This window comes from Sarcophilus harrisii, chromosome 1, assembly GCF_902635505.1.
Source record: "Sarcophilus harrisii chromosome 1, mSarHar1.11, whole genome shotgun sequence".
NCBI classification, from domain to species: Eukaryota; Metazoa; Chordata; class Mammalia; order Dasyuromorphia; family Dasyuridae; genus Sarcophilus; species Sarcophilus harrisii.
In genome coordinates, this window is record NC_045426.1 from 184639504 (window position 1) to 184665523 (window position 26020).

The 26020-nt window shown below is 31.9% G+C and overlaps 1 protein-coding gene across 1 annotated transcript in view; it reads left to right on the forward strand.

Moving 5' to 3' along the window:
- ADGRV1 (adhesion G protein-coupled receptor V1) overlaps positions 1-26020 on the forward strand; it is a 668591-nt gene that overhangs the window by 156522 nt on the left and 486049 nt on the right. Inside the window, exons 51-61 of the mRNA XM_031938764.1 lie at positions 2945-3167; positions 3721-3925; positions 6512-6658; positions 8958-9213; positions 11507-11709; positions 14554-14730; positions 15322-15504; positions 17701-17880; positions 19794-19958; positions 22848-22965; positions 24007-24130. Of these exons, the coding sequence (XP_031794624.1) occupies positions 2945-3167; positions 3721-3925; positions 6512-6658; positions 8958-9213; positions 11507-11709; positions 14554-14730; positions 15322-15504; positions 17701-17880; positions 19794-19958; positions 22848-22965; positions 24007-24130 (1981 nt within the window). The remainder of the gene's footprint in view (positions 1-2944; positions 3168-3720; positions 3926-6511; positions 6659-8957; positions 9214-11506; positions 11710-14553; positions 14731-15321; positions 15505-17700; positions 17881-19793; positions 19959-22847; positions 22966-24006; positions 24131-26020) is intronic.

The window sequence follows — 26020 nt, forward strand, 5'->3', positions numbered from 1 at the left end:
TTCTAATCTCTGCTGAGTATAGAATTTAAAAAATATGTTTACTTACAACCTAATGCTATTAGGTTCTCCTAAAGCAATTTATTCTTTATTGTGAAGCTTCCTAAGAAATCCATCATTTATTTTCTTCTTTATATCTCACAAATTAGGAACGGGTAATTTTGTCTTTTAATATGGCTTCAAATATGTTCTATGTGAATAGGGCAACCGATATTACATTTCTTCTATATGTCACCATTCTAGCAGCCAGAGCTACAAAGAAGTCCCTGTTTACATGTGACTAGTGTATGTTCTGAGAGACAAAACATGTATGTATGTATATATATACATATATATATATAATAGAAATGGAATATAGTAGTAATTAGAGTAGTAAGAAAGAAATTATCTTTTAAATCTCTGGATAAAAGAAGAATTTATGACCAAACAAGGGAGAGGAGCACAGAAGATAAAATGGATTGTTATAATTATATAAGATTTAAAGTATTTACACAAAACTGATTTAATTAAAATTAGAATGGAAACAGGGTAACTGGGAAATAGCTTTGCAGCAAGTTTTTCTGATAGAAGTTTCATTTAAAAAATTTATAAGAAGCTGAGTCAAATTTTTAAATTTAATTCCCCAATTGATAGACAAAGAATATGAATAAGCACTTTCCAAAGAAATTCATTTTATCAATAATTATATGAAATACTTCAAGTCATTAATAATTAGAGAAATGAAAATTAAAGCAATTTTGAGGTTCAGCCTACACCCATTAGATTGGCAAAATACCAAAAGAAAAAAATGGCAATTATTATAGATGAGGGTCAGACAGGCATGTTGATGAGAATCATTCTGGAAAGCAATTTAGGACTATGCTCCAAAATCGCATTAAACTGTATATATTCTTTGATCTAGTGATACTAATAGGTCAATACCCAAAAGAAATCAAAGGAAGAAGAAAAGGGCCATATGGAGAAAATTATTTATGGATGCTCTTTTCATAGTAATTCCAACCTGAAAAGTAGGATACCGATGAATTGGAGAATGGCTAATTAAATTATAATATATGAAAGTAATTAGCATTATTGTGCCAAATGAAATGATAATTTCAGAGGAAACCGGAAAGACTTTTTTAAACTAATGGGGATAATTTATACAATAACAAAAAAAAAACTATATAATAAAAACGAATTTTGAAATATTTTGGAAATCTGATCCATGAAATGATGATCCATGGTTCCATTTGTCCTACTACTCCCTTCCAGAGAGGTAACTTTAAAATGGTAACTTAAAATGTAGAATGATATAGATACATTTTGGTGTATCACTGATGTGGTCATTTACTTTACTACAATTTGTTATTAGGTTTTATCTTATTTTTCAGTTGTTTAATGGGTAGAGGGAAGAAAAGGGGCTGGAGCAGATAATAAATGCAAGTAAAGTAAATGAGGTATAATAGTTTTATAATAATCTTATAAAAATGAATAGCAGAGTCAAAGGATACTATAGGAGTTTAAGGAAGAAAGACAGAACTATGTACAGAAGATTTAAATAAGAAATTAAATAGGAGCTGAAGGTTTTTGAAAGGTAATAAAAGGAAATATGAGGCAGTATGGTATAATGGATAGAGAATTGGTGGTCTTGGAGTCAGGAAGGTCAAGTCCTATATCAGTTATGTACTGGTAGTGAAACTGCACAAGCCATATCAAAAAATACATGTCTGATTTCAATATACTTGGGATGGAAAATGCCATCTGCATTTAAAGAAAGAAATATAGAGATTAAATGTGGATCAAAGCATAATATTTTCACCTTTTTTGTTAGTTTACTTACTTTTTCTTTCTTGTGGTTTTTCCCGTGAGGCCTGATTTTTCTTGCACAATATAAAATTTGGAATGGAAATATGTTTAAAGGATTGCACATGTTTAGCCTATATCAGATTGCTGTTTTTGGGAGTGAATAGGTAAGGAAGGGAGGAAGAAAAATTTGAAACAGTCTTACAAAAATAAATGTTGAAAACTATCATCACATGTATTTGGAAAAATAAAATATTGTTGAGAAAAAAAAAATACATTACCCTGAGCCCATCAACTCTATGTTAAGATGTGCATAGCATACTTTATCTTCAGTTCTCTGGAACTCTATTATCACTTTTCAATTTGGTCTTTAAATATTTTTAAGTCTTTCAAAGTTTTTTTGTCCTTACAAGTGCCATCATTTGTATAAATTGTTCTTCTAGTTCTTCACCATTTCATGCAAGGCTTCCCAAGTTTCTATGAAATCCTTCTTTCATCCTTTCTTACAATACAGTAGTATTAATTATAGAATGGTTACATTCATCTTCCATTCTTTTTATACTCCTCTTTTATCATCACCTTCTTGAAGTTAGCACTATTAACATATTAATGACCCTGCTAGGAATCATTGGAGGTCCACATCTCGCCACTAGTACTTTCAGATCTCCCCCATCTCTTTGTACTCTTCTTCTTGATAAAATGAAGCAACATTGTTTATATTTTTCAAATATCCTCCTATGTATAGTGTTACAGATGAGCTTATATTCTGTGTTAGTCATAACCTTGGCTTTTGTGACTTTCTGATTATTAAGGATATCAGGTGTTTTGGGCTGAGACAATTTTTAGCCTTTTTAAATCTCCTTTCTGTGCCTTTTGATTTATATATGCTGTGATAGGGTGTAAGAAGACAGGAAAGGGAAAGAGAGAGTTTATGATGGGCTTTGAATGCCAGACAGAGGAAGTTATATTTGATACTGGAGGTATTAGGAAGCTAATGGAATTTATTGAGTAGAGGGATGATGTAAACAGACCTGTGATTTAGGAAATATTTCAAATAGATAGTAGACAGGTAGCCATGCTAATATTATTGTTCCATAGTATTTTTAAAGATTGCTTATTCCTTTTGTCACTTTTCTTTATTTTTCCTTTTCTTTACTCTTTTCAGTCCATATACTACTTGTTGGCAAAGTTGAATCTGCTCTCTATTGCTGGAGTTCAGAATTGAATCAATTCTCTTTTGTTTTGGGAGCACCTTCTGCTAATGATGCAGCTTCTGTTACTGTAAAGTCACTGAATTTAAGCAAAAACCTCATTATTTTATCAGGAGTTCATCACTCACAGATCTATGAATTGTCCTATATCTCAGATCAATCTGATTTTATTCCCAGGTAGGTTTCACATTTCATACTGAGTATATTAATGCACTCTTTTATTTTGCATTCTATATTTTTTGATAAGTACCCCTTTGGTGAATGGCACAGGATAGAAAACTGGCTTTGTAGTCAAAAGTAATTAGGTCTAAGTCCTGACTCTGACACATTCTGACTATGTGACTTAATGTACTCTCTGAGTGCTATCAGATATCTCTTTGGAATTATGACTTATAGAGCATGTACTGCTCTGCATTAGTTTAGATTTTTTTTCCTCATTTGGAGCCCTTTATACAAAAGAAATCACAGATCTGAGACCAAAATTTCTTTGATGACTTAAAATTTAAATAAACAGGAATGAAGAGATACTATACTGGTTATTATTCATTACTTACAATCTTTATATTTAGCCAAAACCTTTATCAATTTGAATATTTTTATTTTTGAGAGAGCACTTTTTTTTTACAATCATTGATATTAGTATTTTGAGATGTTTATAATCAATCTAGCCTGTTTGTTCCTTATATTGTTTTATTTTGTACTCTTATTTATATATTTTTTCTCATGCCAGTTCAGGTGAATTGATATTCACACCTGGAACCAAGGAAGCCATAATTGCAGTCAATATTCTTGATGACATAATACCAGAGGAAGAAGAATTTTTCAAAGTTCAGCTTAAAACTCCCAAAGGAGGAGCAGAGATTGGTATTAATAATTATGTGAAAATAGTTATCCCTTCTAATGATGATGCCTATGGAATCATTGCATTTGCCCAGGTACTAATATAAAAATCCTGGTTTTAGGAGTTGGAATAATTTATTGTATTTTTACAGCAACTTTGCATCTTCAGGAATATTTTTATGCTTCCTTGTAGTTGTGTGAATTGTGGGGATGAAATGAAACCAGAAAAGTAACAGCTAGGTTCTTTTGTGTTTGAATTCACATTACTCAAAATTATTTTTATATAATATTGATCCTGGCTCAGTAAAAACATGCAGTGTGAATTTAAATAACGTGACCACTTCAGGAAGGTTCTTTAATTGCCTCTATCTAGGACTTTGGATGCTCACCTCATACTTTTAGACCTAAAAATCCATTCAAGGGTCATTGAGTTAGGATTAGTAGTGGTTGATTATAGCCAAGAAGGCCTTTGAAAAATAAGGCCATTTCATGGATTTGCATTTGTGAATTCATTTTCCTCTCTAGGTAATATGTTTAGGGATGCCACATTAGGACCCTCTGGCATAGAATGCTAATAAGGGACATATAGTAGTCAACTTTCTAATAAGCTAATTGTTAGAAAAATCCTGCTCTGTGGCTACAGATGGCAACCCAAAGCAAACCTCAACAATTTTCTCACAAATGTATACTATCCATTGATAATGAGGAGACTACATAATGTAAAGGAAAAGAAAATTTCAATTCAACAAACACCTATTAGTGGTCTTGCACTGTGAAAAACACCATTAGTTACAGGGGATACAAAGTCAACAAAAGAACCAAAAAGAACCCCATTCTCCTTTCAGGACCTTATGGCTATCTTGGTGGGAAAAACAAAATCATAAAATCAAACCTCAAAATATGAATTTCTACCATATTTGTATATGAAGCAAAGTGTATTACTTTTTTGGTCACTAGTGCATGCTGGGTTCTTTTTTTAGTAAACTCTTGTTAGTTTCTTATTTCCAAGTATTCAAGAGACTCAGCTCTTGATAATGTGTCTGACTTTGTTTTAAATCTGTTAAATGGAATTAGTTAACAAAGGCCTCATGGAGTCTGGACAATCTGGCAGCAGCACATTTGATTAAGGAAAGTAACTAATGAGAGTTTCACATGTGTTTTCTGGTTGCATCAAATTCTCATTGACTAACCTCATTAATTGAATGCACAGAGCTAGGGAAGCAAGGCTTCCTAACAGTTATGTGGTCCCTAGTGAATAAATGATGTGCACATTTTAGAAATAGTGACAGTTTCTCAGGGAATGTTTGATTGCTTTGGGCATGATTTTATTATTATCTAACATCTGTAACATGATGTTAAAATGTTGTATAAAATATAGCTAGACATGATCTTTTCTCAAGAATTTAGCATTTTAAATAGAGTTGGAATATAATGCCACCAAAGAGGATGAGGAGAGCTTACCCTGAAAAACTATGTGTTCTGTATTGTTCTAAGTCTTAGGGAAATTCAGTGATTTTGAAGAGAAAAAGTGCAAGCATTTGAGGAGAGTTATTACAAGTATCAAGAAAGGAGCATTAAGAACATACAGAGTTGAAAATGGTAATGGAATTAGAGAAAGTGCCTAGAGAGTATGATTGTGAACATGAGCAAAATGAGAAAGCTAGCAAGAGAGAGACTATTGGTAGGGAAAATGATATTAAAGTCTTATAAACTAAATATAAAACAACTGAAATTGACAGAGAAGGGAAGGAAAATCAGCAGGACTTCTTTAATTTTGGTTCTAAGATAACAGAAACAAAAGAGAATGGGAAGTTCCATCAGTGAAACAGTAGAACTAGAATGTGAATTATTTTGGTTATTATTCATTATTCTGTTGAAACTCTTCTTAGGAAGGAAGGAAAGAAATAAACATGTATTAAGTATGTGTCATCTTCACAGAACTGTATTAAGTGCTTTACAAATATTCTGTCATTTATACCAAAAAACCATCTTCTGCTAAAACTGATTAGGTTGTCTTTGATTAGGAATTGATTAGGAGGCCTCCCCCAACACCCTTAATTTTGTTACCTTCCCTCTTTTAACTTTTATTTCTTATTTTTCTTGCATATAGTTTATGGGTATATATGTGTTTGCTTGTTGTCTTCTCCACTAGATTGTCAGCTTCTTGAGAGCAGAGACCAATTTTTTTTTTTGCCTTTCCCTGTATTCTCAGTCCTTAACCCAGTTCCTGGCATATAAATGGTTATTGACTGACTGACAACAATCATAGGGAAATATATCCTATTAGCATCCCCATAATATAGTTGAGGAAAAGAGGCAGACAGAAGCTGAGTGACTTGTCCAGTCACACAGCTAGTGAGTATTCAAGGCCAGATTTGAACTTGAGTCTTCATGACTCTAGGCCCAGCATTCCATTCACCTGATTGTCCTTATAAGAAAGGATACTAAAAAATCCCTGGAGAATTTTAGTAATCTCCTCAAGGGCCATGGAAAGATAGGCACTAGAATTGTCTCCTAATTCTCCCAGACTGGCACTTTGTCTCACTACAGACCAACTACATTTTACATATTATACCCAACACTTATAATTTTGTGAAAGTATAATAAAATTAAATAATAACACAATTATGGCTGTATAGTTTCAAATGACTAATATGTTTGTTATTCCTCTTCATTTTCAGAATTCATTATATAAAAAAGTAGAAGAAATGGAACAGGATAATCTGATAACCTTGAATGTTGAACGTTTAAAAGGAACATATGGTCGTATAACAGTAGAATGGGTAGCTACTGGAAGTATTAATGACATATTTCCCACATCAGGGGTGGTATGTAATTTATGAAACTACAGTGAAATTCTCATATAATGATGATTGATACTGAGAGATGTTAAAGTTTTTAGTTTTTGCTATTATTATTAAGTTTTTGCTGTATGCCTTTTGAAATGTGACAATAATGCCAATCAACAAAACATGGAATTCAGCATGCATGTTTCTCTTTCCTCTATTGCATAAAATTTTAGTTTCCTTCAAGATTCAGTACAGCTTCTGCTTTTTCCATGAAGCCTTCTCAGACTCACGTGTTAGTGTTCTCTCCCTCCCTAAATTATCATGTATTGATATATCTTATGTTTACATATCTTGTAAATACATATCCACTTGCTTGTTCATGTATTACCGGTAGAATTTTGAAGTCCTTGACAGAAGGGACTTTGCATGGCATATTATGCTTAGGTGGCCCCTAATAAATATATGTGGATTAAATGAAGTCCTTTTTGTTAGCAGCCTGCAGAGAAATAGGTGATTTGACTTTGTGGGTTAATCTGAAATCCATTGTAAAAAGTTAGAGCTGGAATGTGAAAGGTCATCTATTCTAACCCTCTAAATTTAGGAGATGAAGAAACAAATAGGTCAAGTGTCTTGCTCGAGGCTACATAGTTAGATAATGAGAGAACTGGGTTTTGAATACATATTTCTTGACTCTTTTTATTTTGCCATGCTGATATCATCATGTTTCCCATAAAAAGCTTCAGGTCATCATTCATTCTGATTAGTTGGGGAACAGTTTAAGGTCAGGACTATCAATATTCAAACAGATTCACAATTGGAAAGAACCTTAAGTTCTATCTAGAACTTAATAGAACCTTAAGATAGAACTTAAGTTCTATCCCATTGGTTTACATATGAGGGAATTGAAACTTATGGGGCTAAGTGACTTTTGCCTATATCAAGCCAGGAAATAATCAGAAGATAAAACAATCCAGTTCCCGTTCTGGTCTTGAATACAAAAAGATAAAAGATGTGGAGCAAAAAATAATAATGTTAATTCTAATTATTATTAATGGCCAACATTTATATAACTCTTAATTTGTGACTGGCACTATGCTAAGCACTTTACAAATATTATTTCATTTGATCCTCATGACAATCCTGGGAGTTAGGTGATGCTGTGGTTTTCATTTTATGATTGGGGAAAGTGAAGAGAAGTTTGAGTAAAGGGAAAGCATAGAAGAAACCAAGCCGAGGTAAGTCTTGGATAGGGGAACTAATATTAGAAAGAGATGTCACATTTAAACTCAAAATCTGGTCAAGATAGGGCTTGAAATTTAAAGCATTTGCAAAGAAATAATTCTGAGTGTGTGTGTGTGTGTGTGTGTGTGTCCTGCAAACATCAACCAGTATGACCCACTTTTCCACTCACTTGGGTTCTGATAAATAGGTGACTTTATAAAACTTTCTGACCTAAGGCAATCCCATTTCAGTGATTCTTATATCAAGGACTCCAATGTAATAAGCAAGGGCTATAACATAGTCAAATCTGTGCTGATAAAACCATATTAATTTTGTGTTGTGATACAGTATTCATAGTGTAAAAATACTGGCACACTATATGTTAGTGGATTTTTTAAAGCTATGTAAACTTGATTTAATTTATTTTTACTTTAATTCCACAATATTGTTAGTTCATAAAAAGTATTCTGGATCTAGACTATAAATTGTTTTCCATTTTGATATTAAAACTCTCTCTGGCTTAGTCACTAAATGCATATTGAGTTTATGCATTATCTAGCAAGATGATTCTCTTCTTTATCCTTTTTGCTTATTTCATTGCTAAATAACACATCCAACGGGAGCATGCACAGGGGAAATAAAAGGGAAATGAATAACAATACCAGCAAAAGATTTTGTGGGGAAAAGGTTGAAGCTATTAGGTTACAATGACATTTTTAGATAATTTGTGTGTGTTATTTATTTATGATTTCCCTGTCCTGCATTACCATTAACAAATAAGGCTGTAATATGGGACCTGTATTCCCACGAAGAGTATTTACTTTAATAAAAGATATAAAGCAGCATATGGCATTTTGACTTGGTATAGTTTACTAGCTTAAGTGTTAAAAATGGATTTCTGTTCCTAACCAGGTTTTCCTCTAACTTTCAGTAAAAAGAGACTCTGAATTGCTTCAGAAATTACATTCTACCCCATTGCATAGTTACTGTGATATGTGGCCAATAAGAAATTTCAATAAAGTGTACTTTTTGGTGTTCCAATTGAATAAAATGAATGTTTCAGTAGAATCAATTGGTGGTAATGATATCAGTGACATATCTTTTTCTAAATTTTTAGATTTCATTTTCTGAAGGCCAGGCACTGTTGACCATCACCTTGTCAGTTCTTGCTGATGACATCCCAGAATTATCTGAGATTGTCGTTATAACACTAATCCATGTCACCACAGAAGGGATTGAAGACCCTATAAGAGGAGCTACCATTGATCCCAGAAGGAACAAGGCTGTAATAACCACTCTCCCTAATGACTGTCCATATGGTGTGGTTGGCTGGCATGCTGATTCTCTCTTTGTTACAGTATTAGAGCCTGAAGGTGAATCTTATAAACCTGGCAATATTTTAAATAAGAAGCATTTTTGTGACATTTTAAATTTAGCACACTTTATGTAATATAATTCCTATTTCCATTTTATGTATTTTTTATGTTTGATATTCTAATTATATAATATTACTTTCATTAGTTCAAATAATTCAGTGTCCACTTAATCCACTGATCATGTTAGTAGTACTATTCGGTTAAATATACTGCAGAGAGAAATTAGTCATTGAGAGATATAATTTGAATTCTTTTAAAATATTTTTTCTTATTCAATTTTTAAAAATCTATTATATTTTTTGATGATGCAATTGGGATTAAGTGACTTGTCCAGGCTCTCACTGCTAGGAAGTATTAAGTGTCGGAGACTAGATTTGAGCTTAGTTTCCTTCTGACTCCAAGGCCAGTGTTCTATCTACTGCATCATCTAGCTGCCCCTTGAATTCTTCTTAATCTGGTTTCTCCTTCCCTAACCACCTACCTGCCATGTCTCCTCACTCCCCTACCTCCCCAACATTCCACTTTGAGAATTTTTTGCCCCAAAATGATAATATTCAGGCCACAATCATCACAGTCTCTCAAATGGCTATAATATCCATTTCTAATGTGGTTCTGATTAGATCCAAAGTATCAGTAATCTAAAAATTATTTATCTATCTCATTCAGTCAAGGTGATCACTCATCTTTTCTTTGTGGAATTAACTCATTCATAGCGATTTTGCTGACATATTGTGAGAATAAATAGGTTAGTGTGGTTAAAAAGGTTTTGAATCATTTGGATAACTGCTACATAAAATTCATATAACATAATGATGTGTTTATTTTTTCTGAAGTTTTTCTGATAAGATAAAACCTTCACTTTCAAGGAAAATTTATAGTTTAATGTGTAATAGAAAATTACATATGTGTCACCCCCTGTGTTTATGTGTTCCCCTACATGAATAGAATCAGTAAGCAGTAATTTTTAGTAGGATATACAGTAATATGATATTCATTGGCAAGTTTCAGTCATTATGTTCATAGATTCTATTCAACTATAACTCACATACCAGGATTATGACTTAATTGAACTCTAAAATTTCTCCAGGGCTTACAGTACTCTGCAAACAGTACATGCTTTTAATAGTTTATAATTTTTTAATTTAAACATTGGATTTAGTTTGACCATTTAAATTTAACCATTTAATTTATCTATTTTTTTCCCATTTTGGAAGACTCTTTTAAGCATTTGTAATTAGTACTTGCACTGTTCTTGGGGTGAGGAACCCCATTTTTGTATCACTCATGATATACATGCATAGTACATAGCAAATGTTTGCTAAATTGCCTTAACCAAACACTTTCCTAAGATATTTTGCAGTTTAATTTGACATTTATTTTAACATTTATAAAGTAAAAATTTTTTCAAAAGTTTAGCTGATTAGATATAACTATAAGAGAATATCGTATAGAAGAATACAACGTTGGAGGGTTAGGGTTAATCTAGCGAAAGATAACACAGAAATGGGGTGTGACTAACGCTATCTTTAAGTTTCTGAGTGATACTTTTAAGGGAAGCAGGAAATATTAATTAGTAACTGTGGACATTAAGTAATCAATCAAGCAATCTTTGCTAGTCTTTCTAGATTGATGGTACCCAAAAGATGTTTATTAAGTTCCCATCTGAGTGTATCATCACAGATTATATGGAGTTTAAATTTACAAACTAATGTGCAAGTTATTCAACTCTCCATTATTATGCCACAATTCCAGATAAAAAATAACATTGTAATAGGGACAAATTTGAGAGCCATTGTCTTAGATTTTGGCTGTTGTCTCCATCTTCTAACTTATTAAGAGCAAATTTGTATTACCATAGTAGATTTTAAGATCTTTGATCACAAAGTTTGTTTTCTGCTTGGTCTACATATCCCATTAAAATATGGGGATAAAAATAGCATCTGTCTCTCAATATTGTTGTAAGGATCAAATAAAATATATGTGTAAAGAACTTGATACAGTGCCTGGCAAACAGTAGGCTATGCAAATGCTTATTCCCTTCCTTTTCTTCATTACATAAACACCTTGTATATAGCATGTCTTTTATAAATCTTTACTGAAAGAATGAACCTTGATAGGAATGTGTTTATTCTTCCTCACATTTCCTGCTGATTATTATCCAAAGAATCGTTTTAGAAAACTTAGTCTCTGGATCTAAGAATTTTTGTTACTAGCAAAGTCACCTGGCATAATGTTGATGAAAAAAAAAAACAATGACTCACTTTAAATGTTATTTCTTATTATTTGATAGAGAATGCCACAATTGTTCATTTAAAAATCATTCGAGAGCAAGGAGTACTTGGTGATATTGCCATTCACTTGGTAGCTGAACCCAATTTGTCACTTCATCCTGATAATCAAGCTACTGAGAATGAGGATTATATGCTGCAACAAAAAATTATGATCATGCAAGAAAATGAAGAGATTATTTATGTTAAAGTCAAAATTCTGCTGGTGAGTTATGGAGAATCAAGTTTTAGAAAAATGTAATAAAAGGTTTGATAGATATAATAAACAAAGCTCTGAATTTGGGGGCAAGAAGCCTCAAAGTGAGACCTGGTTCTAACACTTAGGAGCTGGGTGGCCAAGCACAAGTGACTTCATCTCTGATCCTCAATTTTCTCATCTATAAAGTGCATAATTGATCTCACAGAATTGTTGTAATGAAAGTTATTTTAATGCTTTAAAGTGCTATATGAAGATTATTGTTATTATTACTATTGGGACATTATGGCATAGTAAATAGAGCACAAGATTTAGGGAAACCTGATTTTAAATCTTATCTTGGGCACTCAGTACTTAGATGAGGATGGAGGTCATTTGATCTTCACAATATCCCTCAGAGTTAGGTGCTATTATTATCCCCATTTTATATTTGAAGGTCCTGAGACAGACAGATATCAAGGGACTTGCTCAGCATCACACAGCTAGGAGGTATCCGAGGCCATGTCTAAACCACATGTCCAGTGTCTCTAACCTCTGTACCATCCAGCAGCACTACTTAGTCATTTCACTTCACTGAACCTCAGTTTTCTCATTTGCAAAATGGTGATGTTAATAGCATCAACCTCTCAGGATTGTTGTGAGGCTGAAATGAAGTAATATGTACAAGAAACTTTACAAACTTCAAAGTGCTATAGAAAAGCAGCTCTTGTAGAGCAGCTTTCTCATGGACAAAATGCAGATCCACAAAGGATATAAATAGACAATTTTCAAATAAAGAAATTAAAGTCATTTCTAGTCATATGAAAAGATGCTCTAAATCATTATTGATCAGAGAAATGCAAATTAAGATAACTCTGAGATACTACTACACAACTCTCAGATTGGCTAAGGTGATCAGAAAAGATAATAATGAATGTTGGAGGGAATGTAGGAAAACTAGGACACTGATGTATTGGTGGTGGAGTTGTGAACAGATCCAATCATTCTGGAAAGCAATTTGTAACTATGCCCAAAGAGCTATCAAACTGTGTATACCTTTTGATCCAACAGTGTCTTTACTGGATTTGTATCCCAAAGAGATCATAAATGAGGGAAAGGGACCTATGTATGCAAAAATGTTTGTGGCAGCTCTTTTTGTAGTGGACTGGAAATGTAGTGTAACTGGAAATGTTATAGAATATTGTGGTTCTGTAAGAACTGATCAGCAGGATGATTCCAGAGAGGTCTGGAGAGACTTACTTGAACTGATACTAAGTGAAATGAGCTGAACCACAAGACTATGCAATGATCAATTCTCATGGATGTGGCTCTTTTCAACAGCAAGGTGACTTAGGCCAGTTCCAATGATCTTGTGATAAAGGGAGTCATCTACACCCAGAGAGAGGACTGTGGGAACTGAGTGTGGATCACAACATAGTATTTTCACTTTTTTGCTGTTTGCTTGCATTTTGCTTTCTTTTTTCTTTTTTTCCTTTTTGATCTGATTTTTCTTGTGCATGATAATTGTGAAAATATGTATAGAAGAATTGCACATGTTAAACATATTGGGTTACTTTCTGTCTGGGGAGAGAATAGAGGGATGGGAAGGGAAAAATTTGAATCACAGGATTTTGCAAGGGTGAACGTTGAAGATTAGCTATGTATGTGTTTTGAAAATAAATAGCTTTAATAAAAATATTTTAAAAATAAAATATTATAAAAATCCAGATCCAAAATGATTATTATTGTTGTTATTATTAAAAGGTATTCAATTCTGTTTTTTAACTTCTAAAGGCAAAAATAACTTTTATTGTATACAAATAGTTTTTTGACATTATGTAAGTGGATATTTGATGTTTGTCTTGTGACTGTAACATTTTATATATTTACATTTAGTTTGAGTTTCCTTTTTACTCTTATTTTACCATGGCTTTTATATTGATCTCTGGCCAGATTGAACAAATTATCATGGTAACTGATTCATCATTTAAACTTAATAACTAGAATTAATTGGTGATCTTTGCCTTTAGATTGGAAGGGGTTCTCTGTATGCACTGTGATCAATCTATAAACACCAGGCTAGTGCTATGGACTGGATTGAAACTATTTTATTTTTCTTTGTCATGTTGTTTTTGTTTTTTGAATTTTTTTTGTTTTGTTCACTTCACACGTGTCTTTCCAGGTTCTGCTTAATTATTCATTTAATCATTTCTTATTAATAATATTTTATTACATTCACACACTAAATTTGCTCAGCCACTCACTAATTAATGGACACCTTTTTCTTTCTAGTTCTTTGATCTAAAAAAGTTGCTATAAATATTTTTGTACATATTTTTCCTTATTCTCTGGGTTAATACTAATGTCAATACTTAATACTGGGTTAATAATAATGGATATACATAGTTTTAACTTCCGTAGTAAAGTTAAAATTGCATCTGCTATTTTAAAAATCTTTTTTGACAAATTTTTGTAAGAATAGCTTAAATATTATGCTATATTAGATTATCATATGCTGTGCTATGGTAAGTTATCTTAGTTTATGTTGTTATGAGATTTCCAAACTACCTTTTGACTTACTCTATCTTGGCTACTTTGAAATGGCACCAATTGAATTGATAATTCAATGAGATAATGAGATTTGGATTAGTGTAGTGGGGAGTAGGGAGTACATTAAAAAAACACACAACTAAATTAGTCTTTTTATATAGTGAGATTTTTGTATTTGAAAATGACTTAGAAATTTTGACTTCCATCTTTCTATCACCTTACAGATTAAAGTTACTTTTGTACATAAGTTTATGTAATCATCTTTCATATTTTTAGGTATCAAACTGAACATATTTTAAGAATAAATAATTTTCTTTTATTCAGGATGATGTTCCAGAGTTAGAGGAAGGGTTTATCATCAATATTACTGATGTCTACCTCGTGACCTCAGACTTCTCTGGAGGGCAACCAAGTATAAAGAGACCTAGGTTAGAAATAGCTGAGATTGTGATTGCAGAAAATGATGATCCAAGAGGAGTATTTCAATTCAGCATTGACAGGGTAAGACTTTAAAATATTTTAAAAGTTAGAAGGATTCTTTTGGTGAATATTATTTGTTGAACTTTTCCTGTTTAAAATTATCCAATTTGCAGAATATTCATATAGTGGAAAACATATTGAAGTCAGGAGACCTAAATTCAATTTCTAATTCTTCCAATTATCTAGATGTGGACACGTCTTTATCTCTTTCTCTGCCTTAATGTCTATACCAATAAGTTGGGGGAATTAAATTAGCCAATATTTAAAATAAGCTATAATCCCAAAATTCTGAGTCCACTGAATGACACAACAACTAGTTAAATTCTTAGTGAAGACCCCAGGCAAATGAACTTGGCAATTTCTTTCCATCTATTGTAAGTAGATTTTTTTTTAACTTTAGAGCTGTGAAGAGACTTTGTTAATTAATAACTAAATCTAAATATTATTATTGCATTATAATTGAGTAATTTAAAACATTTCAAAAGATTTCATTTCAAATATAAGTAAGGAGGACAATTAAAATACAAAAAATTGTTCACTTTCAGAAGCTGAATATTTTGTTTTTAAAAAATTAACATTCACCTCACTCTTCAATTTATTCTTCATTTCTAGGATATGAATGGAGTTATTATTTTCCATGAAGTAGCACCACCATTGAATGTACTTAACCTGACAGTAGTTCGATTGGCTGGAAGCTTTGGAATTATAAATGTTTATTGGAAAGCAATACCTGACAGTGCTAGCCTAGAAGACTTTACACCATTATATGGGATTCTCACATTTGAAGATGGACAAGTATGAAAACATAAACATCATGATTATCTGAGTCATTGTTAAATTCTGTCCATGAAAGCAATGTGTATCATTTAAGTAACCTCTAACAAATCTCTCTGTCATATTGGCCTTTAAAAATTGGACATTTTAGTGTATGTAAAACCTGAAGATATTTACCAAGTTCTTACTTTTAATGAATAAAAGTTTTGGTAACTATAAAAACATGTAAGCAGTTGATTAAATTTTCTATTATTTGCAATACTGAGATTACCCAAATCCAATCTACTACTCTGAGATTTATACCAATGCATTTATATAATATTATTAGATTTGTAATATTATTTAGAAAAAACCCTAATTTTTGCCCAAAGTGAGAAGACTGATAGGCATTTGCTCAAGTAATCAAAACGTTTACTTATTTGTGGGTATCTAAAGTTTTTTCAGTTCTAAACATTTTTCAATTATTAGTATTTTGAAAAATAAAACTTTTTTGAAAAGGACATAGATTTTATTTTTAATACAAGTTTAATCTAATGCCATATTGTTTTTTTAAAATGACAATGTTAAATGATGTTCCATTAATGGTTAATCATGCCCATCAATACCTTTAAAATATAAAACTTAGGTTCTGTTAGAAAGAAATATGACAATATATTTTAATATGTTAATTTATTAAAAGTCAATTTTAAAATAAATAATTAAAAATCAATGATTTATTCCATTCCATGTCCATTCTTTTTTTTTTAATCTTTTTTTTTCTTTTGGGAGGCAATTAGGGTTAAGTGACTTTCCCAGGGTCACACAGCTATAAGTGTTAAGTGTCTGAGGCTTGATTTGAGTTCAGATCTTCCTTACTCCAGGGATGGTAATCTAACCACTGCATTATCTATTTGCCCCTTCATGTCTAATCTTAAATATAAAACTATATGCAGAAGATATTCTTTGTCTAAACTGAAAAGCTCTTAAATAATTTTAATGAAAGATGGTTTAGTGAGTTTCTTCTCTACTGTTTCTTTCTTGGGTTTATGACTGTAAGTTTGAGTTTTGAAATATCTATTTAAATTTCTGAAATTTGCCTGTTAAGGAATAAAATAATATAAATAGGTTTAAGAAAGAAAACTAAGTTCCTTTTTAAATGTGTGTGCCAAATTGAGTGTCAAAATTTCCCTCAAGGACATATGAAATGTTTCTAATTGAGGACACATTTTTTTATGATATTGAAGACATTTTTATGACAAGTATTGAAACCTCAAATTAGGCCAAGTTTATTTGTTTATATATTGCACAGTATTTAGTACAGATATAGATAGGAGAGATTTCGAGCAGTATGTTTTTAAATTTCATGGTTTTAGGGCATAAATTTACTTTTGTATCAGGAAGGATGATAATTATCATACTGATCACATATTCCATTGCTTTATATCATTGAATCTTGAATGTTAATGCCCAGCACACTAAAATTTAAGCGTTTAGTATTTTGAGAAATGACATTTAGCAGTAAGAAATATTTGATACAGCTTTTCAAACTGCTAATCTGAATACCACAGCTTAATCCTTGTAACTGTCTGACATAAAATTAGACTTTAGCTAAGTCATTCTCCAGATCTGTTCCAGATAATTTTTGAGGCAGACTATTTGATTAAAAACTGTGTCAAGGATTTTTCTTTCACAGTTCTTTAGCTAAAAAGCTCAGTTATCAAAGATATGAAGCCAAAGGCATTTGTTTGGATTTTTATACAAAATTTGGTTTCTGGCTTGTTATGATACTTCAATAAGTATCTCTTTTGATTGTAGTACAAAGTCTGGTCATAGTGTCATAATAACTTTTAGGTAAACTGTTTTATCACTGTGAGTAGCAAGGCATTCAGAGGCTGCTTTAGGTTAGAATTTGTAGAATGCTAGTATAGCTGGAGAAGAGATTTTAAACATTATATTGTTTTTATCTCCTTTGTTTTAGAAGCTGCCAGATAAATAAATAAAGTTGAGAATAACAACAATCCTCTGATTTAGGTTCTGTATATTAGCTATTTTATTTCTTATATTGATACAAATACTATGCCATAAGACCTTTTATTTAATTTCTAAGAAAACCTGTTCTTTCCTTTTGAGAACTAAGGGTACATCACAGCTAAAAGAATGAAAAGCATATGACTCAAAGGCTCAGAGTTCAGCTGAAAAACATAGAAGGTTGTTCTTATTGTTATGTTTTTTTACAAGGTGACCGCAGAACTGGAAATTGCCATAATTGATGATACTGAAGTTGAGTCTTTGGAAACTTTCAACATTTCTTTAATGAACGTGACTGGAGGTGCCAGACTTGGTGCTGATACTGACGTGACCATCGTTATTCCACCAAATGACTCTCCATTGGGAATATTTGGATTTGAAGAAAGAACTGTAAGTCTGATGTAAATAGGAGTTTCTTTTCCCCTTGACTTTTTCCAAATCTAATTCTTATTAAGTGTGCTAATACTTTTCTTTAGTTGTTCCTATAAACTTTGTTTTGTCTTTTAATTATTCAGATTAGCTTCATTTTAGTAATCTTTTCATTGACATTCATTAAAATGTAAAGAATCTGAAGCTTTTTTAAAAAAAAATTAAGGATTAGATTAGAACTAGAATAGAGCTAATGAATAAAACTAGCATTTGCTAGTCAAATTCCATTATTCAGCTATCAGAATCTTCCAAACAAGTTGAAGCTATGTCTGATAAAAAAAACTTAGTAGATAAGTATAATTATGGCTTCATTTTAGCTTAAAGGCAGCTCAGTATTTCTCAGGATGAAAATTACCTAACCAGGAGGAATAAAATAGGAAATTCTTAGTATTCTGTTGATCAAAATATGCACAAGACAAAATTTGATGTGGCCTGACTTTTAAAAATCTCTAAAAACTAAACTGCTTGAATTTCCCGTCAGCACCAATATTTGCGTTGTTGATTGGGGGAAAAGTCTCTATTTTGGAATTTGCTACTGACTTTTGAGGTTGGATCAAAAGTCATTGCCCAAGCCTTGAATCACAGGGAACCACATTTGAGAAAATTTGTAATACTTCTGGCCCCATCACATCTCTGGTCTAGAATAGGGATTTTTATTGAAATAATTTGCTTTTTAGTTGATACACATATTCAACCACTTTCCTGGCTTGTATGGTTAGCTGGTTGAGGTTGCAAAAATACCTTCTAGAAGATGTACATTTGGAAGTCATTATGACACAATGATTAGACTTTGCACTATAATCAAGAGAGATACTTATTAAAATGACAAAAGGGTCACTTTTCAGTATCATAGCAAGTGAGGAACCAAATTTTGTATAAAAATCCAAACAAGTGCCTTTGGCTTCATATCTTTAATAATTGAGCTATTTGCTAAAGAACTCTGAGAGAAAAATCCTTGACACATCTTTAAAATATAAATTTCCCATGGCACAGTGCATACAATTCTGAACTTGGAATGAGGATGAGTTTGAATTTTGCCCTAGATACTTACTGGCAATGTGACTAGGCAAACCTCTTAACCTCTCTATGTCTCAGTTTCCTCCTCTATAATATAGGGATAATAATAGCAAGAACCTGATGGAGTTGTTGGAACATCAAGAGAGTCAATATATATTTTGCAAATCTTAAAGCACTGTGTATAAGCTAGTTCATTATTATTAAATAAGCTACATACATTTACATACTTCTAATTTTTAAAATAATTTATAGTACTTATAGAATTAACTGTTATAATCTCTAATATTTATTTCTGGGTGAATAACATGTCCTATGGTCATAGCCTCAAAATCCCCAAAGTTTGATTATTTTACTCAAAAAACATTTTGGAGATACTGTCCCTTGAATGTCTTCACCTTCCTATTCTTTGTGTTGAGTGTACTGATATATTCTTTTTTCTTGTTCTGAATATATTTTCTGTAAAATATATCAGTAGCAGAAAGTATGACTTTTAAACCTATCTTGTAGCTACATCAAATAATGGCTAGGAATATTTATTGCTTTTAGGAGAAAAAGAGAGAATTTGTATATCGCAGACTAGAATTGAGAAAGTATTTCTTGATAGACAACTAAGTGATGCTGCTGCCTAATTTAGGATTAAATTAATTTAAAGAATAGTGGTTCAATTGGGATATTAGTTTTGGAAATTTCAATGAAAACTTTGGAAATTAGGATCCTCTATTGAGATAGGAAGCAACTATTGTTTAAAATACTACCATTTTATGTAATAACTATCTTTTAATGGATGTTCTTATGTTCCTTTTCCCTTGTCTTCTTTTTTTCTCTACCATGCAATTTTGTATAATTCCTGCTTCTAGATAACAGTTCCTGAAGTTCTATTAGCTGATGATCCTTCCTCATACATAACATTGACAGTTATCCGAAGTCAAGGAGGAAAAGGAGCAGTTCAACTTTTATGGGCTCTGGAGGAAGCAGCTAAAGATGATCTCAGTCCTTTGAATGGAACGCTTAATTTTGAAGAGGTATACAATAAGGGACAGTTCTTGATCTGTATGTGTTTTCTTTCCGAATTTATATTGGTTTCATTTTCCAAAGTAGCAATAAAATTTAGTGTGATAATCACATAAACTAATCACAATATAACTAGAATTCTATGTAACATCGACTTTTTAGTAGAAGGAAATACATTATTAAAAGGAAAAATGGGGATATAGGGGAATAGACAATTTCAAATACACATTGTCTAGTAAGTTAGCAAATATGGTTATCAAATTCAAAAGTGTACTGCAAATTATATATTAACATTAACATATCTGTAGGAAGAATAGGAATTTTTTTTGGAATAGTTGACTTTTTAGTTGGTACATGTATTCATCCACTTTCATGATTTGTATAAAAGCTGATTGAAGTTGCAAAAGTAGCTCCTAGAATATGTACATTTGGAGGCAGTTTTGTTTTTTAACTTGTGAAAAGAAACTTAGAAAGGTTCAGAAGTTTGAACATTATGAGATTATAAAAGGAAACAATCATAGGATAAAATGGATCAATTGGAGTATTTGGAAAAATAACATGAAGATTATGGTGATCCTTGAATAAAAATACAAATAATTTGACTTGGATGTTGGAAATCTAAGAAGCCAAAAGGTTTAACCAGATTTGAGCAGCCAAATAACCAGGTAAGGTAGGAAAATACTTTGAACACCTTAGAACAGTCCAAAATTTCCTTGCAACTTTCAGGGCCAAGATCTGTTGAAAGTATTGAACAGTTTTATATACTTATTAAATGTAGAGTAGAGGTTATATGCGGAACATATCATAGAATCATAAAATAATTGTATTGCAGGGATTCAGAGATCATCTAATCCAATCTCTATCAAAAGTATACACTCTGTCTTATGTAGCATATGTAATATGAATCCAGTCATTTGTACTGAGTGGAGGTTATATTGGTTTTATTCTTTTTGAGATTAGGATGTCATGTGACTGACATGTTTTAAAGAAGCTTTCTTGAAAGGACTATGTTCAGTAGTTTTCCAATAGTGGAAAGCAAAATCATATCACAGATAATTTTCTTGGTTATATATTGGGGAATGACTATCACAGTATTATTTCTGGAATATCTTGCATTTTCCTGGTACACTTTATGTGGAACAAAACTCTCTGAAGGAGACAGAGTATCCCCCTCTCCTTAATTAACCATTTTGAGAGCCAACATTCATTCAGGAAGCCAGCTCCATGACCAAAAACATTAATAATTAATCAATAAATTAATAATAGTTAATAATAAATGAATAGTCCTTGAACTTGATGACATATACATTAAAAATTTTGAGACAATATTTCTTATCTATGATAAAATGATTAAGAGTAGATTTTTGGTCAGTTTTTGAGATATCTATCATCAGAGAATTATTGGTCTTTGAATTCTTGTTTCAAATAGATATGCCCTTTTTGCCCTTTTGTGTTTTTCTCGTCTTCTTTCCTAGACACAAATGGTTGTCCTCAACCATTTAAATATTGTTGAGAAGATCAATCTTTATTCCCAGTTGCTGCTTATAAGAATTTTCTTTCCTTTATGATATATATTATTTAAATTCAAGAATGTTAAATATGGAAATCTAAAACAATCTACATTTAAAAGAAATAAAGTATCTCAATATGAATGGTTGAATTAATTTATTTTCTCAAGTTAAATTATGTTACTTTTTTTTTCAAAAAATTGATCCAAATGCTGCAACCATTTCTACTTGCAAATAAAATCTTATTAATAGTATCTTTTAAGTGAAATTTTTCAAACTCTTTCTTATATATGAAGATTAATCTATTCACTTAATGTTGGTGTGTTTTGAGTTCTTTTTCTGGTACTGGTTTTATAGTAAGCAGTTTATGTATTGTGAATACAAGCATATCTTTTCATTCAAGCACTGAATGTTTTATCTGTATCCTGGAATCCTCTGTCCCTTCATCAAAGTGAAGCTAACACTTTGTGCAAGGGTTAAATCTATGAATTTCCAACAACAATACTAGATGATGACCAGTTCTGATGGATCAGGCCATCCTCAGCAACGAGATCAACCAAATCATTTCTAATGGAGCAGTAATGAACTGAACTAGCTATACCCAGAAAAAGAACTCTGGGAGATGACTAAGAACCATTACATTGAATTCCCAATCCCTATATTTATGCACACCTGCATTTTTGATTTCCTTCACAAGCTAATTGTACAATAATTCAAAGTCTGATTCTTTTTGTACAGCAAAATAATGTTTTGGTCATGTATACTTATTGTGTATCTAAGTTATATTTTAATATATTTAACATCTACTGGTCATCCTGCCATTTAGGGGAGGGGGGGGGGGGGGGTAAGAGGTGAAAAATTGGAACAAGAGGTTTGGCAATTGTTAATGCTGTAAAGTTACCCATGTATATATCCTGTAAATAAAAGGCTATTAAATAAAATAAAATAAAATAAAATAAAATAAAAAATAAAAAAAAATAAATCTATGAATTTCATTAGTGCCATATACTGACCAAGTAGGTATTTTAAAAAGAAGAGTCTATAAGCTAGCATTTTTAAAGTGCAGACTACATCCCAGGTCCTGTACCAAATGCTGGTGATACAAGAAAAGACAAATAACAAACAACTTCTCTCAAGGAGCTCCAACCTAATGAAGAACCAAGGATTCTCTGATGAATGTAGGATTCTCTTATCATTTTTAGTTTAATTTTTATATTTTTCCCCCAAGAGAGAATTGCCAGAGTTATTTTGGGGATTTAGTACCCCTCTTTAAAAACAATTCAGGGTTCATAGAAAAATATAAAGGTTTTAAAAAGTTTACTGATGAGAGATCTTTTGATTGCCTTTGGATTGATTTTGAAAATATTTCCTAATTCTCTTGTTTGATAATAGAATGAGTCTCAGAAGACTATTGTTTTACGTGCACTTCAAGATACTTTTTTGGAAGGTGATAAGAGTTTCACCATTCAGTTGCTATCCCTTAATGATGCAGAGATATCATTAGTAAATGGTAAGCAAAAGTCTCCTCTTTTTCCCACTTACAATTTACATCAATGCCCTGAAATTATAATTGTATACCCAATGGTTAACAAATGTACAAAGTCCTAGATTTTGTACATTTCATTCCTTGAAAAATATTCTTCTGTTAATTTGTTGTTTAATGTCACATAAATATAGTTGTAGTTATACACAAAAGTGTACTTCTGGCTTCTCCCTCTTTTGTCGATGGACATATAATCTATAGATTTCTATAGGATAAACAAAACAAAACAAAGCTTCAAACACTTCTCTCCTACTCAGTTCTGATTTTTTCTAAACCGCACATGAATTCTAGGAAGAAGCTTTCCACAGCTTGTCCAGGAAATGCTTCTGAAACTATTCAGTTATGCTTTAAAAGTAATCATAGAAATTGTGGTATGGAGACATGTTGCTCCATGTTAGACATCTGGAAAGATGATACCTGGCAAGATAGATACCTGGCTGTGCTCTTTCCATCCTGTCATTTACTGTTTCTCTCTACTCTCCTGTCTAAGGCCTTATGACCTTGAGAGTTTTTAGTGATGAAAGTGTTGCCCTGAAAATTACAAAGATATCACTGCTTTGTTCACGTTATTGAAAAATATAGTCTCTTTCACTCTGTAGGTTTGTTTAAGAATTATATTCTTGTATAGAGTATGTTCAATTAGCCCAGTTTTCTTGGGATTGTGCACATGAGATTAAAGTCATAGCTTGATATCTATAGATTGTGGATGCTTTTACTTTATTCCTTGACTCTAGACTATACTTCTTCCAGGGCATCTTATAAATATATGGCACTAGTCATGACTAGTTTGATTCCAAAATGAATCAAATCCATCATCACTTCTAGAAGAACCACTCAGATCACGATATCCCATGATTCATTTTTACATATAAATAATAGTACACAATTTGAAAATTTAATTTTCAGCTGAAGAATCCATTAATTTGAGGCTATATTTCATGGAATATAATAGGAGTATTGGTTGTGTATTCATCCTTCTTAGAGTACTGAAAACTTGTTTTCCCCTAGGTAGAGCAGCAATTGTCATACAAGGAGAAAAAGGTACACCTGGAGAGGTTGGGATAGCCCCATCATCCAGGAATGTTTTCATTGGGGAGCCCTCAGCAAAACATAATGGCACTGCTTTAATTAGGTAAGTGCTTTCATGATTTTCCTCTGCCAGAATCATGTCTACTTAGCTGTTTTTTGGTTGGCTAAATGCCTGGAATGACTAATTCCTTGCTGTCATTTCTGGTTTTTTAATGACTTGATTTAATGACTGGTCTGTGTTATCTTGATGCTGTAAAGAATTGTCAGTAATACAGTGTCCCAAAGTTATTAGCTGAATTGACAATGAAAACTTAGCTCAATTTGGGCAACATGATCTAATGGCAAGGATAGTGCCTGTGTTCAAATGCAGACTCTGAAATTAACAATGTATATTATGACTTTCTGAAAAAGCAGCATGATATAGTAGATAGAAAGTTGACTTCTATTAGGATAGCTTGGGTTCAAGTCCAACCTCTGACACATGGACTAAATAACCTCAGACAAGTACTTTACCCCTTAGTATTGCAAGCTACTCTCTAAAACTCTAAATTGTGAAATGATTTTGGATACACATAAGTAGGTGGAATCTTCTCACTGGGAGTTTCCTATTTTGATGAAATCACTTTCCAAACCACCAACCAGCCAACAACAACAAAAAAGGTGACCTATATTCTTGATTTCATCTTTTACTTAATTTCTTTACGTAAAGTAAAATAAATGACCTAGTCTTTGTTTCTCTTCTCATTTTGTTTCTCTTTTTCCTTTGAAAATATTTTAATCTGTATCTCTTTGATCTTTGAGCCCGTTACAAGATCCAGATCTATTTCTTCATTGTCTTTATGTATTGGTTTGGTCATATCACTTTTTTTAAATTCAAAATCCATCAGTGGTTCCCTATTGTCTCTTGTTGCAGTTTTAAATTCAAATAGAGATGGGAGTCATTAAATCATATATAAGGATCCTCATGGGCCAAATAGTGACTTAGAAAATCTCATGTTAACATTATGCTTATTCTATTACATTTTCATTTATTTTTTAAAGATATTTTCCAATTACATTTTATTCTGATTTGGATCTCTGGTCTACTGAGTAAATTTAAACTCCTGATTTGGGTCTTTGGTCTGCTGAGTAAATTTTAAACTCCTAACACTCCACATCTCTTGGCATTACACCTTTCTGATGGTCTGGCATCATATTATTTTTCCAGCCTTCTGTCTAAACTTCCCTCTATGAATTCTCTAATCCATCAAAGATAGAATAATCATCATTCCTTTCTTTATTTTGTTGGGTTTGTTCATTGTATTCCTCAAAGTAGATCACTCATGTTTACTCTACTTGAATTGAAAATCTTATTTTAGGCCAATTTAAGAGACGTCCCCTTTGTCTTTTTTTGTTTTAGCAGTTAGTCCCTTTGAATTAAGTGCTGGGTTTGCATTTGCTCATTGTTTTGCTTGTGGCTGCATGTCCTGCAACCAGATACTATTATTATTCTTATTGGAAAATATGGTCCTAAAATATAGCTCCATGTAACAGTTTTTGTACTAAAAATTTCAGAAATACTAAAAATACTAAAAGTATTTTCCCCTATTTTAAAGTTTTTTTTTAAATTTTAATGATGATATATTTATGTTATGGAATATTATTGTTCTGTAAGAAATAACCAATAGGATGATTTCAGAGAGGTCTGGAGAGACTGATGTTAAGTGAAATGAGCAGAACCCGGAGATCATTGTACACAGCAACAATAAGACTATACAATGATCAGTTCTGATGGACATGGCTCTCTTCAACAATGAAATGATTCAAACCAGTTTCAATTGTTCAGTGATGAAGACCTACACCCAGAGAGAGGAATATGGGAAATGAGTGTGGAACACAACATAGCATTTTTACTCTTTCTGTTATTGTTTGCTTGCATTTTTGTTTTTCTTCTCAGGTTTTTTTTCTTTTTTTCTAGATCCACTTTTTCTTGTGCAGCAAGATAACCGTATAA